Genomic DNA, 16,266 nt, shown 5'->3' with positions numbered 1-16,266 from the left:
CCAGAGAAGTACGCTGGTCGGATGACCGAGTTCTGATGTGATCGAGGTTTGGTTACACAAATGGGAAGAAGCCTTCGCCATTTGTGAAATCAGATCTGATCTAAAGAAAATCTGTGAGGCCACTCACCTGTTTATTGAGGCAGTGGATACATGGTGGATAAAGCAACAGAAGGATCAAGTTGCTCCTACCACCTGGGAAGGGTTAAAAGCTGAATTTAAGAAACACTTTCTTCCACCTGATGAAGACTCCCGAGCTTGGGATGCTTACAGAAATCTTCGTCAGAGGAGTCTGTCGGTGGCAGAGTACACTGACAAATTCAGGGAATGTGTCATGAAAATAACAGACCCTCTCCCTATGTCGGTTCAGTTAAAAGACTATATCTATGGACTGAACGACAAGATCAAAATGGAAGTTTGGGCTAAATATGTGACTACATTAGACGAATCTATTGTAGTAGCCTTGAACTATGAGGATGCCAGAGGCAGACCTAGTGGATTTGTGCAGGCAGGGACTCAGTATGAGTACCCGAAAAAAGGGGGATTTCAGAGGAAATGGACTTCAAAGACAAGTGTCTCGCAGCCAAGTGGCCAAACCAAGCAGGTGAAGCCGGTTGAGGGACCAGCAAAAACAAGTACCACCGTTGGGGTGAAAAGGAAGATAACTCCTATGGCAGCCCGGGCTTGGTCAAAGTCCTCGTTGACCCCTGAACAAAAAGAGAAATCTAGAAAAGAAGGATTGTGCTTCAGCTGCCTTCAGCGACATGAGTGGAAAGATTGTCCGCTGAATAAAGACCGTCGCATGGCTAATATGATAATATCTGAATGCGACGTGGAAATGCAAGAGAGTCCCAGTGCGGAACATATGCAGATGCAATTGGCGGGACCTTCTCAGAGGTTAGTACCTGTGTTGTTAAGTGTGTCTGTTACTAAGTTAGTAAGCGGTGCACCTGATAACATCCTTTCTAAGCCGCAGCAACGGGGTATACGGTTTTCAATGAGCCTGAGTTGATTAAAATGAAAGGGCAAGTAGCCAGTCATGATGTGATTGTGTTGTTTGACTCAGCATCAACACACAATGTAATCAACTCGAAGCTTATTAAGAGGCTCAAGTTGAAAACCAGTCCATCTGACTATGCTTATACGGTCAAGATGGCGGACGGAAGTTCAACTGAAGTATGGGACCAAAGGGTTACCCAGTTGGAACTTCGTGAAGCTGGACTTTGAATTGACCAGACTTGCTCACTCAGATATAGCCCTAGGCATGGCATTTTCGAAAAAATCCAGCCATTGATTGGAAGAAGCATATTTACCAGTTCAAGATGAACAGGGTAGAATATGTTTTGCGAGGTGAGAAGGATTTACCTCGAGGACCACTCATTTCAGCCATGGAAATTTGGAGGACTCCGAAAGAGTTTCTGCGTCTGTGTATAGCATCGGTAGAGTCGATTGATAATGCATCGACTAGCACTGAGGCTATCCAAGATGGGAAAATGGCCGAGTTGGCTAAAGAGATATCAAAGAAGTTCTTTGAATGTTTTAGGGATGAACTACCTTATGGGTTACCTCCAGAGCGGAAAGTTCATCATAAGATTGAACTGATCCTGGGGGCAGAACCTGTAAATAGGCCGCCCTATAGAATGAGTTTTACTGAAGAGGCGGAGGTGCATAGACAACTGGAAGAATACCTCAAGTTGGGGCAGATTCAACCAAGTTTCTCACCTTTTGCTTCGCCAGTGATATTAAAGAAGAAAAAGGATGATACGTTTCGCCTCTGTATAGATTACAGAGCATTGAATAATATCACTATTAAGCACAGGTATCCGATGGCTCGGATTGATGATTTGCTAGATGCATCACATGGAGCCGTGATTTTCAGCAAGATAGATCTTAAGTGTGGCTACCATCAGATCCAGATTAGAGCCGAGGATGTGCATAAAACCGCTTTCAGAAGCAGGTTTGGTCATTATGAGTTTTTGGTTATGCCCTTTGGACTTACCAATGCTCCAGCGACATTCGTCATGCTTATGAATGATTTGCTACGTCCGTATATCGGAAAGTTCGTAGTACATTTTATTGACGATATCCTGATATTCAGTAAAAGTATTGCTAAGCATCGTGAACACTTAAGAATAGTGTTCAGTACTTTGAGGAAAGCCAGTCTTTATGTAAATAAAATAAAAACTATACTGTGTATGGTTAGGCTTGAATATTTAGGGTTCATAATTACTCCACAGGGGGTAGAAATGGATCCGAAGAAAGTGGCTACGATACTAACTTGGCCAATCCCTCAGAGTCTGTCCACGTTGCGATCATTCTTGGGATTTGTCCAGTTTTATAGAAGGCATATCAAAGGATATTCCGGAATAGTATCGCCATTGACTGATCTGACCTCAGATAAAGTACCTTTTATTTGGGGATAGAATCAACAAGAAAGTTTTAACACCATAAAACAAGCTGTGGTCATAGGACCAGTGTTAAAAATAGTTGATCCCGTGAAACCGTTGTTCCTAGAAACCGATGCAAGTGGCATTGCGGTAGGAGCAATTCTCTTTCAAGAGGAAAGGCCAGTAGCCTTTGAAAGCAAGAAGCTTTCTCCCTCTCAAAGGAATTGGCCAACTCATGAATTGGAGTTGTATGCTGTTATCCATGCTTTGAAAACATGGAGGCATTATTTGTATGGTTCAGAGTTTTATGTGGATGTGGATCATGATACTCTGAAACATTTTTGTAAACAGTCTGACTTGAGGGGCCACCAAGCTAGGTGGGCAGAGCTCATGCAGGAGTTTAATTTAATGATTCGGTACCGAAGAGGAAAAGACAATAAGGTTGCTGATGCGTTGTCTCACATTATGCACAACCTGAGTTTCACGGTATTAGAGAGTGCTCTAATGACCGAGATCAGAGAAACTCAAAAGGTGGACGAGTTTGTCCAGAGCTTATGGCCTAAAGCTCATGTGTTGAAACCCGGGGAAAATGAAAAGGATGACCTGGCATCCAGAAAAGGCCAAACTTATGCAAGATATACCATAAGGGATGGTATGCTAGAAAGAAATGGCAAGGTTGTAGTACCTAGTCAGAATGATCTTAGGCAAAGAGTCATTCAACAGTGCCATGATAGCCCATGTGCGGGACATCCAGGAGTCGAGAAGACATATGATCTCGTGAAGCGAGATTTCTTTTGGCCAAAGATGAAAAAGCATATTCATGAATATGTGACACGGTGTTTCTTGTGTCAGGTAAACAAGGCCGAGCAGGTGAAGCCACCCGGACTTTTACAGCCCTTGGAAGTACCACTAAGTAAGTGGGAGAGCATTTCCATGGACTTTATTGTAGGGCTGCCTACGACACAAGGAGGGTATGATTCTATCCTTGTGGTGGTTGACCGTCTAACCAAGATGGCTCACTTCATTCCGACTAGAGAGTCTGTTACTGCCCCGCAAGTGGCGGATTTGTTTATTAGACATATATTTCATCTGCATGGATTGCCTAGATCCATAGTGTCAGACAGAGATGTCAGATTTACCGGTCATTTTTGGACAGCGGTATTCGAGACACTAAGGACTGAGTTGGGAATGAGTAGTGGGGATCATCCTGAGACAAATGGTCAGACGGAGAGAGTCAACCAGACTTTAGAGGATATGCTGAGAGCATATGTGTCATTGAGGCAACATACATGGGACAAGTGGTTGCCATTGTTGGAGTTTGCCTACAATGATAGGAAACATTCCTCTACAGGGTTCAGTCCGTTTGAACTGAACTATGGTTATAGACCAGCCAATCCAACTATAGTTGGAGTACCTCAGAAAGTACCTAGTGCCGCGAACTTTGTGGTTCAGATGCGGGAGATGCTAGCACTTGCGAGAGCTAATATCCGCCAGTAGAGCCAAGGTGTATGCGGATGAAAACCGGTCTATAAGAGTATTTAAGGAAGGAGAAAAAGTTTTTCTCAGAGTTCCTTCGCACTCGAAGTCGTTGACTTCAGGAGAGTGTGCTAAGTTATCACCTCGATACTGTGGGCCGTGGTTAAATTCTAAAAAGAATAGGCAAGGTAGCCTATAAATTAGAATTACCACTGGGGTGTAAGGTGCACCCAGTGTTTCATGTTTCGTCCAAGTTGCGGCCTGCTGGTATTGTGATAATTCTTTCTATCTTAAATGGTGCGTTGCCCTATCAGCTAGATTTAGATTTAGATACTCATTGGGGAGAGACTAAAATGAAAATGTTTGGACTTCACAAGCAGTTGTAGCTTGAATGAAGAGATTTTGGACTACCTTTTGATTAGCCTTCTCCTTTAGTGCTAGCCTTCATCATGGCTGAGTCTACCCTTCACCTCCGGAGTGCCGACAGAAACTCAGTACGAAGACTTTGTATAAATGGATGCTCAAGTATGTGTGGGTGTGTGGATTTGTATGTGTGAGAGCATATTTTTATACTATGGTCTACACCCACTGTTGGGCGTTGATGACATCAGTGGGGATTTCATAGTAGCTAGTCCTTGCTATGCATGATGGAGTTTATGGTTTTCAACCTTGTGAGTGACTATCATGAGATTGAAACTGCACTATGTTGTGTTTTTAGAGGATGAGTCTGGTATAAATTTTTGCATATTGGTGACTCACTAATCGAAGGTGTGGTTTTGTTTCAGGAGATAGAGGATAATGCAAGACGCAAACCAACAAGAATCCTGGACCAAGGAACAATGCAAATACGAAATCGGAAGATACCCACGGTGTTGGTTGCATGGCATGGTCAGCCTCTATCGGAAGCTACCTAGGAATCCGTATACCAGTTACGGAGAGTGTTCCCAGATTTAATCATCGAGGACGCTGATGCTTGAAGAGGGAAGGAATGTTATGCTCTAGCCGAGATAGCATGACCTCGAAAAGATCGGTGGGCATTTTCTCTTAGATGACCAACTTTTGTAATAATTAATGTGCGTAAATGAAATGGTCAAGAGAAGTAACTGCCAAGGTCCTAGGTGAGGGTGAAATGGCATTGACTAGGTGGTTCTGAGTGCTAAGGCCTAGGTGCACCTAAATGTGCAATAATGCCAAGGGGCAAATGGTTTTAATGTGCCCCAAGAGAGGGGTAAATGGTGCACCAAGTGAAAGGCTAAAATGATGACATGTGGCAAGGGGGAGCCATCTAGGGAGTTGAGGGTCTCGTGGATATGCATGAGGAAACAAGAAAGACGTATGAATTGGAAAATGTGATCCACGAGAGTAGGCTGGGTGGAACAATTGTGATGCCATCGCCCGTGATCTGAGTGTGAGTTAGAATCGAGATTGTATCAGATGGCCTTACTATTGAGTTTTTTACTGAATTTTGGGATCAATTAAGCCCTATCCTATTGCAAATGATCAATAATGCTTGGCTTTTTGGCACTATGCCTCATTTGTGGAAATAGGGATTGCTGCATTTGTTCCGAAAAAACCATTATGTGAGCATTTGTTAGATTGGCCCCCAATTATACTCATGCATGTGGTGTATAGGTTGATTTCTAAAATGTTGGTTTTACACATCTCCAATTCCTTCTACTCTGGGTTGCATCATCCTACCTAGTATGGGTTTGCACCCCGCAAAACAAATTATGGGGATAACATTGCTAATGCTTATATTGAAATTGAATATGCCAAATACATAGGATAGGATGTTTTGATAATGCAGGTGAATATTGAGAAAGCTTTTGACACTTTATCAAGATGGCACAACACGTTATCGATGCCCTCTCTTCTTCTTAGACCCTTGGGTCAATCTGTTCGTCAAGGATGTCCTCTCATGTCTTGCTATTTGCTATTGCTACTCATCTGTGTTGATGCATATGGATGCCTTGGTCTCTCAACCGCGTTTGCATGACATTGATTTCTTTAAAGGTGTACCTTTTATAAGCCAGGCTTATGCAAATAAATCCTTTTTCTTCTTGGAATTTTGAGTCAGACGTTTGCACATTATGCAGGCACTTGATTTGTATGGTCTTGCAACAGGGCTGAAGGTGAATTTTAGCAAATCTAAGCTTTTGCCTTTGTATGAATGTGATAGGGATCGCCTTCGGCCTAGCATGAATGGCATATTTCTTTGCCGCAAGAGAGACAGTGGGTGCTTCAAAAGTTTTTTTGCTTGCAGGGCCCTGCTGTTGGTCACCTTTGTGGAGCAACGTTAACCCTGGACACTTAGCTTCTTGTCTAATAGGCTCTCTTCATGCAAAGACATTTGGCCATTTGCTATTTTAGATGTTATTTTAGGGCATCTATGTGTTTAGATTTCTAGTTGTCCCTTTCCTACCCATTTCATGACAGCAGCTCTTGGCTCATCTACTTTGGTCAAGTCGTCCTCCTGATCCTGGGAGTATATTTGTTCTTCAGAGCATCCATTGGAGAAAAGTTTTTGATCCCCATTTGGCTGACCTTCAGCCTCGCAAGGCATATTTTTTGTTACGCTCTAGCCGAGGTAGCATGACCTCGGAAGAATCAGTCGACATTTCCCTTGAAGGATCTATTTTTGTGATATATTTGTTTGCGCTTCATGTAAATGATCGGGAGGGAATTAATGTCAAGGTCCTAGGTAGGGGTTGATAGCACCAGACTAGGTAGATCTAAGGCTAGGGGCCTAATGCAAAGATTGTGCCTAGGGGCAAAGGATTTAATGCATCCCAAGAGAGGGGTGAAATGTTGCATTAGGAAGGCCCTATATGGATGACATGTGGCATCTAGATCTATCTAGGGAGATGGGGCTTGTTGAAGCTAGAGAGAGAAGAGAAGGATTTTCACCTATGTTTTGATATCGAAATTTTCTGTCTAACTCGTTAGCTTCAGCAAGGTTGGCTGGGAGGATATATATGGTGCTGCTCCCGTGATCTGCAGTAGGAATTAGATAGTTAGTGTGTAACATTTGGTATCAGAGCCCAAGGCTAGAAATTAGAGAAGGGACGGACGAGCAAACAAGAGAGACGAGCTGGATCGTCGAAGCACCTAAGCGCCAAATCAATGGAGAGTCCATGCGATGGGTAGATTGTGTTGATGCTGCGATGTGACAGGGCCTATGCATCGATCGGAGCTGGCCTACGCAAGCTTGTCGCAGAGCGCAGGAAAGGAATGGATTGACAAACAGCGCGGTAGTCCTCTGGCGAGCAGGAATTGTGGTGTGTAGGGCAATTGACGAAATTGTTGATCATCTCGTAAGGCTGTGACGAAACTCAGGCTACATGGACGTATAGTTGTTGGCGCTCCCATAACTACGATGGAAAGGGTGCTGTTGGCGCTCCCGTAACTACAACGGAAGGGGGGGCGTAACAGGAACTCGGGAATTAGGGAGACCCTTCGACGTTGATTGCCCGTGACGACAAACAGCAGGAGCTCGTGAGCGGGGAGACCATTTGACACGAATAGCCCGACAGACAAAGGAAGAGGCCTTCGATGATTCAGTGAAGGTGACGCAGAACAACAGAGTTGTATTTGGGATTTGAGCACGTAAGCTGTGACCTGGGAGCGCAGAGGTGACGCAGCGGAAGCGTGGTGGCTCGTGTGCATCTTCGAGGAGATTTGGGGATGGGCAACTCGTAGCCAGAGAACATCTCGATCAGACATCTACACCTTGGCTGACAAAGGAAGAGGCCACGCAATCCAAGAAGGCTATGGCGAAATCGTTGATGACCAGGGAGCTCTCTTTGACCTCCATCAGTTTGGTGTTTTTTTTTCTTCTCGATTTAGTCGGTTGATGCTTTACTTTTATAGACAGGATCTCGTGAGTGATCAGCCTACATGAGGCTTTGATGTTGTAGCAGGGACAGATTATGCTTGAGGTTATGCCTATGTGCTACAGTCTGAGTTTGTTTGCAGGAGCTTCCCTAGGATAGGGAAAAGTGCCATTTGGGATATATGCCTGTGTCAAATGCCTAGTCAGGGTGCATGTGGGATTGCAGGAATTCCCTAATATAGGGAATTGTGTCAGAGTGTCAGTACGCTGAATTGCGTCAGTTTGTAAATACAGTTTTCTAGCGATGTTTAAAAAATTATTTAAAAAAAAAAGAAAAGAAAACAAAACCAAACAAAACAAAACAGAACAGAACAAAACACCCATTGAACTGAATGGAAGCAGAAGAGGGAGCTTCCAGGAGGGACACTGGTGAATCAGGAGTCCGGCCGACCCAGCAGGTGTCGCGCCTAGTAGCTCACACTTTATCTGGCAGGATTGCATTGCTAGAGGATGCCTTGCAATAGTTGTTAGCGCAGCAATTAAAGGCCAATGCAGGGCAGTTTGAACTTAGGAGAGCGATACACAGTATGTCTGCCAGACCTTCTCGAGAGGAGAAGGGAAAGGCTCCAATGGAACCGGAGTCTATTGTCCATACGGTCGAGCCTAGGAAGGCTAAAGTGCAAAATATTGCCAATTACAGACCGAAAAAGTTCTGGTTGGATGAACGACCGTAGCTCCGATGTCATTGAGACCTAGTTACAAAACACAAGCCTTCTCTCCTCGCTTTTTCTCTTTGCTCTGGGTTTAAGGGAGACTTTGACCACAAGCCCGGGCTGCCATTGGTGTTACTTTCCTCTTCACTCCAATGGTGGTACTTGATTTAGGAGTTTCAGTTGGTTTCGCCTGCTTGGCTTGACCACTCGCACTCCCTTTACTAATCCACTTCTTCTTAAACCCAGATTTCTTCTGGTACCCATACTGGGTTTCGACCTACGCAAACCCACTTGGCCTGCTGCCCTTGGCATCTTCATAGTTCAGGGCTATGGCTATTGCATCATCCAACGTGTTCGCATACTTAGCCCGAACTTTCCTTTTAATCCGATCATTCAATCCAAATATGAAATCTTTCACTTGGATTGATTGAGGTAGGGGCTCATCAACCTTCATTACGCTCTCTCGAAACTTATCAGTGTATTTTGCCACTGACAAATTTCTCTGACGAAGGTTTCTATAATGATCCCAAGCTCGGGATGCTTCGTCAGGAGGTAAGAAGTGTTTCCTAAATTCCCTTTTAAACCCCTCCCAGGTAGTGGATGCAATACCATCTTTGTGTTGTTTAATCCACCACCGATCCGCTGCCTCACTAAACATGTGGGTGGCCTCGTGGATTTTCTTGATATCATTTCTGATTTCACAAATGGTGAACGCCTCGTCCCATTTGTGCAACCAGGTCTCAATGATATCAGAACTACGATCATTCATTTGACCATAATACTTTTCCGGCCTATAATTGGCAATATTAGGTACTTTAGCTTTCCTAGGCTCGACCGTATGGACACTAGACTCCGGTTCCATTGGAGCCTTTCCTTTCTCATCTCGAGAAGGTGTGGCAGACATACTGTGTATCACTCTTCTAAGTTCAGACTGCCCTGCATTTGCCTGTAATTGTTGTGCTAATAACTACTGCAAGGCATCCTCAAGTAATGCAATCCTGCCAGATAAGGTGTGAACTACTAGGCGCGACACCTGCTGGGTCGGCCGGACTCCTGACTCTACAGGGTCCATCCTGGGTGCTCCTTCTTCTGCTTCCATTCAGGTCAATGGGTGTTTTATTTTATTTTGTGTGGTTTTTTTTTTTAATTTAAAACACCGCTAGAACACTGTATTTACAAACTGACAGAATTCAGTGTACTGGCACTTTGACACAATTCCCTATTCTAGGGAATACCTGCAATCTGACAATTATACTGACTAGGTAATTGACACAGGCATATATCCAAATATCGCCTTTCCCTATACTAGGGAAATTCCTGCAAACAACTGACTTTATCACAAAGGCATATGCATAAGCATAATCTCCCAGATTGCCCACAGGAATTTGAAGAAGTCAAAAAAATCCCAAGTCTTCTATGTACCCTGCTATGGCATCGAACCTTTTTGCAGGCTAAATATTCACGAGAACTTCTTCATGCAAGCAGAGCATCAACAAAGATTAAGGTCAGAAAAAAAAACACAGAATTGACGAATGCCAACGAAAGCTCCATGGTTGTTCGCTTCTCTGTTTCAAAATCAGCCTGCTGTTTGTTCGGAATCAGCCTCAGCGTACAGGCTAGTTACATGACCACAAATGCTCTAAAACTTTTTCAAAGGTTGTCGCCTTCCTTCTCGTCGGTAGAGTGTAGTGCAACAGGATATTCCACCAGAGAGAGATTGCCCATAAGCAAGCGGATTGTTTAGCTATCGACAGGGACATGACACATAGACATGCGAATTTCTGCTTAGCAACTTCACCCAGTGCGTAGGGTCACTTTGGAGCTTCCGCTATCTGCCTACGGGAACCCTGCTTCGAAGTCATTAGCAAACTGGATATCCTCTGTCACCTTCTTTACGAGAACCCTCCGCTCCTGTTCCTCATCAATCTATTTCTCCCAAGCCGAGTTTCTTCGTAGATGAGGCCACTGCTACGCTTGACACCACCAACACCTCACTTATCGCTTATCGCTTATCGTCCCATCAACCGAACAAAATTGTGTGGCCTAAAATTTGTCGCAAGAGCATAAGTCTGCAGCTGAATTTCAGCGCGCTGCCAGGCTGAGTGCGATCTCCAAACCATCACATATCTCGCACCTATGCTCTCTGGCTACATTGCTGACTGGCTCATGATACATCTCGCCCTGCTTTCCCAACGGACTCACAGTCATAGCCCTCCAAGGTCAGACAATAAAAGTCGAGCGATAGCCTCGCTATCAGATTTCAACGTTGCTTGCTTTTGCGCAACGTTCGTCCACCTTTTCGATAACCAGCGCTCTGATACCAAATGATATGAACTTCCTATTTACTACAGCAGATCATGGGAGTAGCACCACAGAATATCCTCCCAGCCAAATCCTTGCTAGAGTGTGAGAGCTTTTAGAGGAAAAAAAAATCACGTAAAGGTCCATTCTCCTGCTCTCGCTAACTCCAACAAGCCCCATCTCCCTAGATGGATCTAGATGCCACATGTCATCATCATAGGGCCTTTCCTAATGCATCTTTTCACCCCTCTCTTGGGATACTTTAATTTCCTTTGCCCCTAGGCACATTGCTTGCATTAGGCCCTTAGTCTTAGATCCACCTAGTCTGGTGCTATCAGCCCTCACCTAGGACCTTGACATTAATTCCCTCCCAATCATTTACATGAAGTGCAAACAAATATATTACAAACATAGATCCTTAAGGGAAATGTCGACTAATTCTTCCGAGGTCATGCCACCTCAGCTAGAGCGTAACAATGAGGGGTTAGGTTGCACGAGAGGAGGCTGAAGGGAGGGCAAGGAAAGACACATGATGTTATCGAAATTGTGGCGCAAGATCTTTTGGAGGCAGGATGGCTCTTTTGCTTTGATGAACTTCAAGTGCGTGAGTGTTCAATACCAGTAAATTTGTCACAATTGTGGAATTGCTAACAGTCTAGTAGCATATGTGCATTCAGTTCTAGAACTCACAAATATAAATGACAGCAGCAACGGAGAGCTTATAAATGAAATTTGACTTTGGAATTGAAGGAATGAAAATAAGCTAAGAAATTGGCATACACAAGCGCAATTGATCTTCAACATCTTACTAATATCTTGATTTCCCTTGTAGCCTTGGAAGGATTAATGAAATCAAGGAATTACTCGAGTAATAAAATGAAGGCATAAGTGATATTTTAGTTCTCATTCAATTGGAAAATATGTAGTACTAACTGGACTCTATAACCATTTCATTCCGAATTACTGTGCATGTATATGAAAGCAGTAAGCATATTTGGCATCTTTGATACCTTTGTCTGCAAATCTATGAGGAAGGTTAGACTTATTTATTAGGTGGCCTCTTATAACAGATTTGTGATCTAAATGTATGTTCATCTACACAGTTGCAAGGCTCTTCTTCTTTGTGTTTCTAAGAAATAAAAATCTGTCAAATGTCATATATATTAACATTGTAATGAGTGGTTTAATTAATGATTGCTATGGTGAGTGCATTTTGTTTGCTTGATGTTTCTCATGGCTGTCACATCCTTCCCCTTTGAGGTACATGGCTTTTTTTCAGAGCAAGAAAACAAAGGGGTGGATCTACGGGTATGTATATTCATTGTGTATTCATTTAGACCTTAGTAGCATGCTATGGGCACAATCTTTGCTTAATATTTCTCATATGATGAGAGGTTGGAGGATGAGAGGCTTCGTGGAAGGCACAGAGGGAAGATGTGGTGCTTCTTCAAAACTCGTTGGTAGGTTGCTGGAAGGTCGACTTGATGAACTCATTGAGGCCTTGGTGGTGGAGACTGGGACATCTATTAGTGTCCTATCAGCAGAGGATTACCTAAGTGAGAGCTCAACTAGAGCTCATGGTCTAGGTTTTCTAGAGATGTCCCAATGGAGTAGGAGATCTATGTGGATTAGCCACAAGGATCTCATGCCTCACTTGACTGCAGACACTGCCGGAGTAAAGACAGGTTGAAACAGATGTCAAGAGTGATGCGCTTCGAAGACTCAATACTCTTCTTAGATTGTGAGGGGGACAGATAGATGAGGGTACTAGGATTGGTCAAGATCACTGGTGGGTTCCTAACTTAAGATGTTTGTGCCATGGACCTATGGTACCGCTACGATTATACATGTGTACCAAGATGGTTTACTTTCATGGGACCGGACCTAGAGGAGCAGGACATGAGGGTTGAAAGACCAATGTACAAGATGACTCCGACTTGTTCCAGAGGGTCATTGGAGCCGATGGAGCCGCTTCGTCCACGTGTGGGGATTGGCCCATCATGGGTTGGTGGGAAGGGCTGTAGGAGTTATGTAGGTCACCTCCCCATCTGTGAGCCTGTCATCACAATGTAAATATCCTAAGTCAAAGTATAGTTGACCATTTATTTGATCATAATTAAAGAGTTTTATATGTGTTAATTATGGTCAAAGAATTCTTTTAATGGTCAAAGGATTGACTACGGTCAAAGATACTTGACTCTAGTCAAGTAAACCCGACTTTGGTCGGGGAGACTTGGTTTATTACCAAGAGGGTTAAGTGCGGTTAACTAGAGAACCACAGAGCTGACTACGGTCAGAGAGTGTTGACTTCAGTCAACAAGACTTGGCATGTGCCAAGAGGGTTAACACCGGTTAACCAAGATGTGCCAACTTCGGTTGGAGAGACTTGGCTATAATTAAGGCGCCTCGACCCTTGTTCAAAGCTCCTTAATTATAATCAAGAGTGTTGACTCCACTCAACCAGAGAATAAATATATTTTTTTATATTTGTTAGGTGTGCACATGTGTTCAGTGGGGACGCCCACCATGACTAGAATTAGTCCACAGTGTGTTATTTGCATGCAAAGCGCTAACAATTAATGGGTGCCATGGTGGTGCGCTTTAATTAATTGTTGCAGGTACTAGGAAGAGTTATTTTCCTAAGCACTACGGGAGCCTAACAAGCATCTAGGAGGCAGTTCGTGTGACCAAGTGCTTTGAAGACTCCAGAGTGGCCCTTAGTAGCATGTAATAGGACTTAGTCTAGATTTTAGATAAGTGGCATGTTGCCAATTTGAAATGAGGTTGAAGCTCTTGTAATGAATGATTCACGTTTTGGATTTTTGGGAATGTATCAGACAGCTCTACGCTGAACTCTTGTAACAGATTCTCTTCAAGAAATAAAAAACCTTCGAGGGGGTCCAACCCGACAGGTTGTCCTGGGCCCTAGCAGTGTGTAGAGAGAGAGAGAGAGAGAGAGAGAGAGAGCTCTTTTGAGTATTTCTGCAGTGAATTCAGAGCGTGAGGATCTGTAGAGAGAGAGCTTGTGAATTGCATTGGTATCAAAGCCAAGGCTCATAGCCTTCTCAGGCTGTGACAATCCAACAAGAGAGTAAAGATTCGACGTTGATTCCGAAGAAAGGATGGCGTTGGCCCAAGAGGTGGCAGCTGGAAGGTTTGGGGCTTCAAGTGTGAAGGGACAGAAATGCTTACTTTGAAGCCTATGAATGCACGAAAGCCCCTAAGTCTAGATTGATCAGTTGCGTAAAGGAATTGCCTTACGCACGAGTGTACATGTGACGGAATAGAAAGGATGCCTGACAGCGCACATCTAACGGCGCACATCTGATGGCAAAAGAAACGGCGAAGGGGTATCAGGGAATAATATTTCCGTTGAGCGGTGAAGGGGTATTAGGGAGGTCTCTAGATGGCATGCTCTAAGGAGTTCATGGAAGTTTTCGTTGTCCTTGTGAAGGCACAAGACAATGATCGGGCACGGGTGTGGCACTCTGCACAGGCACATTGACGCGATGGTGCGACGACAGACGTGACCCTGGAAAAGTTTCCTTTTCGTCGTTGATCATCTGCGCTGCACACAAAAGGCTCTAGCGAGGCGCAACACGCGATGGTCTCTGAGGTGTGATGCTTTCGACAGAAATTCTTGCCAAGGTTTGGAGAAGTTTGCAGAGCTGACATGGCGCAGGACACGTGGCACTGACGTGGCAGCCAGCAGGTCCAACTGACGTGGCATCCACACGTGCAGTAGATGATGTGGCACTAACACGTGGCAGACAACGCACTAGATGATGTGGCACTGACACATGGCAGCCAGCCTGGCAGGCCAGTGGCTAAGTTATCCCTGGTACAGTTAATCCTGGTTGGTTGACCAGTGGTTAGTGAAACCATGGTTAAGTTAAATACAGCTAGTTAACTTTGGTTAGTTGAACCAGTATCTAGTTAGCTCAACTTTGGTCTAGTTAATCTGGCCTAAGCAGACCAGTTTGGTTGGTGTAACCAGTCCAGTTAATCTAGTTGCAGATCAGTCTGGTTAGAGTAACCAGTCAGTTACTTCATTTGATTACTGTTGACCCAAAAAAAAAAAAAAAAAAGACAGTTGCAGAGACTATTTCTCCTAGCAGATTTCACTTGCCTGTCAAACTTTTACTGTCAGAAAAGCAGCAGAAAAGCAGAGAAAACAGAGATTTGCAAAAAAAGAGTATGCATGCCTTTGAGCAGTGAAAAGAGGGAAAGAACAAATGCTTTTTGAAGTCATTTGCAGTAGCCAGAAAAGGGGCAATATAGTTGTTGATGCTTTGGCAACTGTGTGGGTACATGCCTTGAATTGACAGCCAGTACTGGCATAGATTGTGAATGCAAGACACCTCTTGTTGAGGTAAATTTTCTCATTGAAGGCAGCGTGCATCAGTTGCATACACAGTGTGTGTGCGAGAAATTTGTAGATCTCAGACGAGTTGTAAGAAGATGGCTCAATCACCTATCCACCAGTGGGATTCACAAGATAGGGATGCGCATCCAAATCAGAGAAGTGTGCAACAAACTCAGCAAGAAGTTGAGCAGATGGTACACACTCGTATACAAGAGATGGAAAATCTCAGAATGGATCCAAGGGCTCAGCATTTGTTTCAAGCAGAAGCTATGCCTAATGCAGTATATGACGTGCCAATGCCAGAGGCACACTCTCGGTGTACAACCAGAGAAAGAGAGATCTCATAGGGGACGGTCTCATAGCAGGAAGAGATCGAGGCATCATCACCGATCTCCTAGTCCATCACCATCTACCCCAAGTTCGACTTCTATATCTTCTTCTTCTTTATCAGATAAACCATCCAGGAAAAGAAGGAAACACAAGAAGTCTAGAAAGAGAGAGTATTCCAGAGAGAATAAGGAATTCAAAGAGGGAGGTAAATCTATCAAGTTTATGACCTACAATGGACAGTATGGTCATACAGACAAAGCATTGCAGTTCATCAGGCAGTTTGATGCTGCATTCGGCACAGAAAAGTTTTCAGAATCCTCCAAGTTAAGAATGGTCAGTTTGCACTTGACAGCGACAGCTAGTGCATGGTGGAGTGCACAGACCATAGATGGGTCAGCCCCAAAGAAGTGGAAGGACTTCAAGAAAGCCTTCTACCAACAGTTTATGCCTAAACAATTTAGAGACCATGTTCTTCAAGATTGGGACAGTTTGCATATGGATGCAGGAGATACAGTGGATGTGTACAACCAAAAGTTTTGGGATGCTTATTTGCAGGTTGCACCTTTCAAAAAGATCTCCAAAGGAACCCAAATGAGAAAATATAGAGCAGGTCTCACTCCAAGAATCCAGGCAGTAGTGAATGCTTTGGGGGCAAAGAACATTCAAGACCTTATGCATTCAGCTTCAGCAGCTAGTCTTGTGCCGTTACAAGATCCATCCACGGTACTATCCTTGCATGCAGGACATGCCGAAAGAAAGAAAACTGATTTTTCAAAATCTGAAAAGAAAGAGTACCCCAAGGTTGAAAAGAAAGTTCAGCCTCAGAAGCCGAGGGGTACTCAGTTTTCAAAGGCTTATAAAGGC

The 16,266-nt window shown here is 44.0% G+C and overlaps 1 protein-coding gene across 1 annotated transcript in view; it reads left to right on the top strand.

Moving 5' to 3' along the window:
- LOC147894417 (uncharacterized) overlaps nucleotides 1–16,266 on the top strand; it is a 45,965-nt gene that overhangs the window by 3,701 nt on the left and 25,998 nt on the right. Inside the window, exon 3 of the mRNA XM_087385308.1 lies at nucleotides 11,195–11,306. Within this exon, the coding sequence (XP_087241434.1) occupies nucleotides 11,195–11,306 (112 nt within the window). The remainder of the gene's footprint in view (nucleotides 1–11,194; nucleotides 11,307–16,266) is intronic.

This window comes from Dipteris shenzhenensis, chromosome 14 (genome assembly GCF_047967505.1).
Source record: "Dipteris shenzhenensis isolate YYH24624 ecotype China chromosome 14, Dip_SZ_1.0, whole genome shotgun sequence".
Lineage (NCBI taxonomy): Eukaryota > Viridiplantae > Streptophyta > Polypodiopsida > Gleicheniales > Dipteridaceae > Dipteris > Dipteris shenzhenensis.
This window is presented reverse-complemented; position numbering and strand designations above follow the sequence as displayed.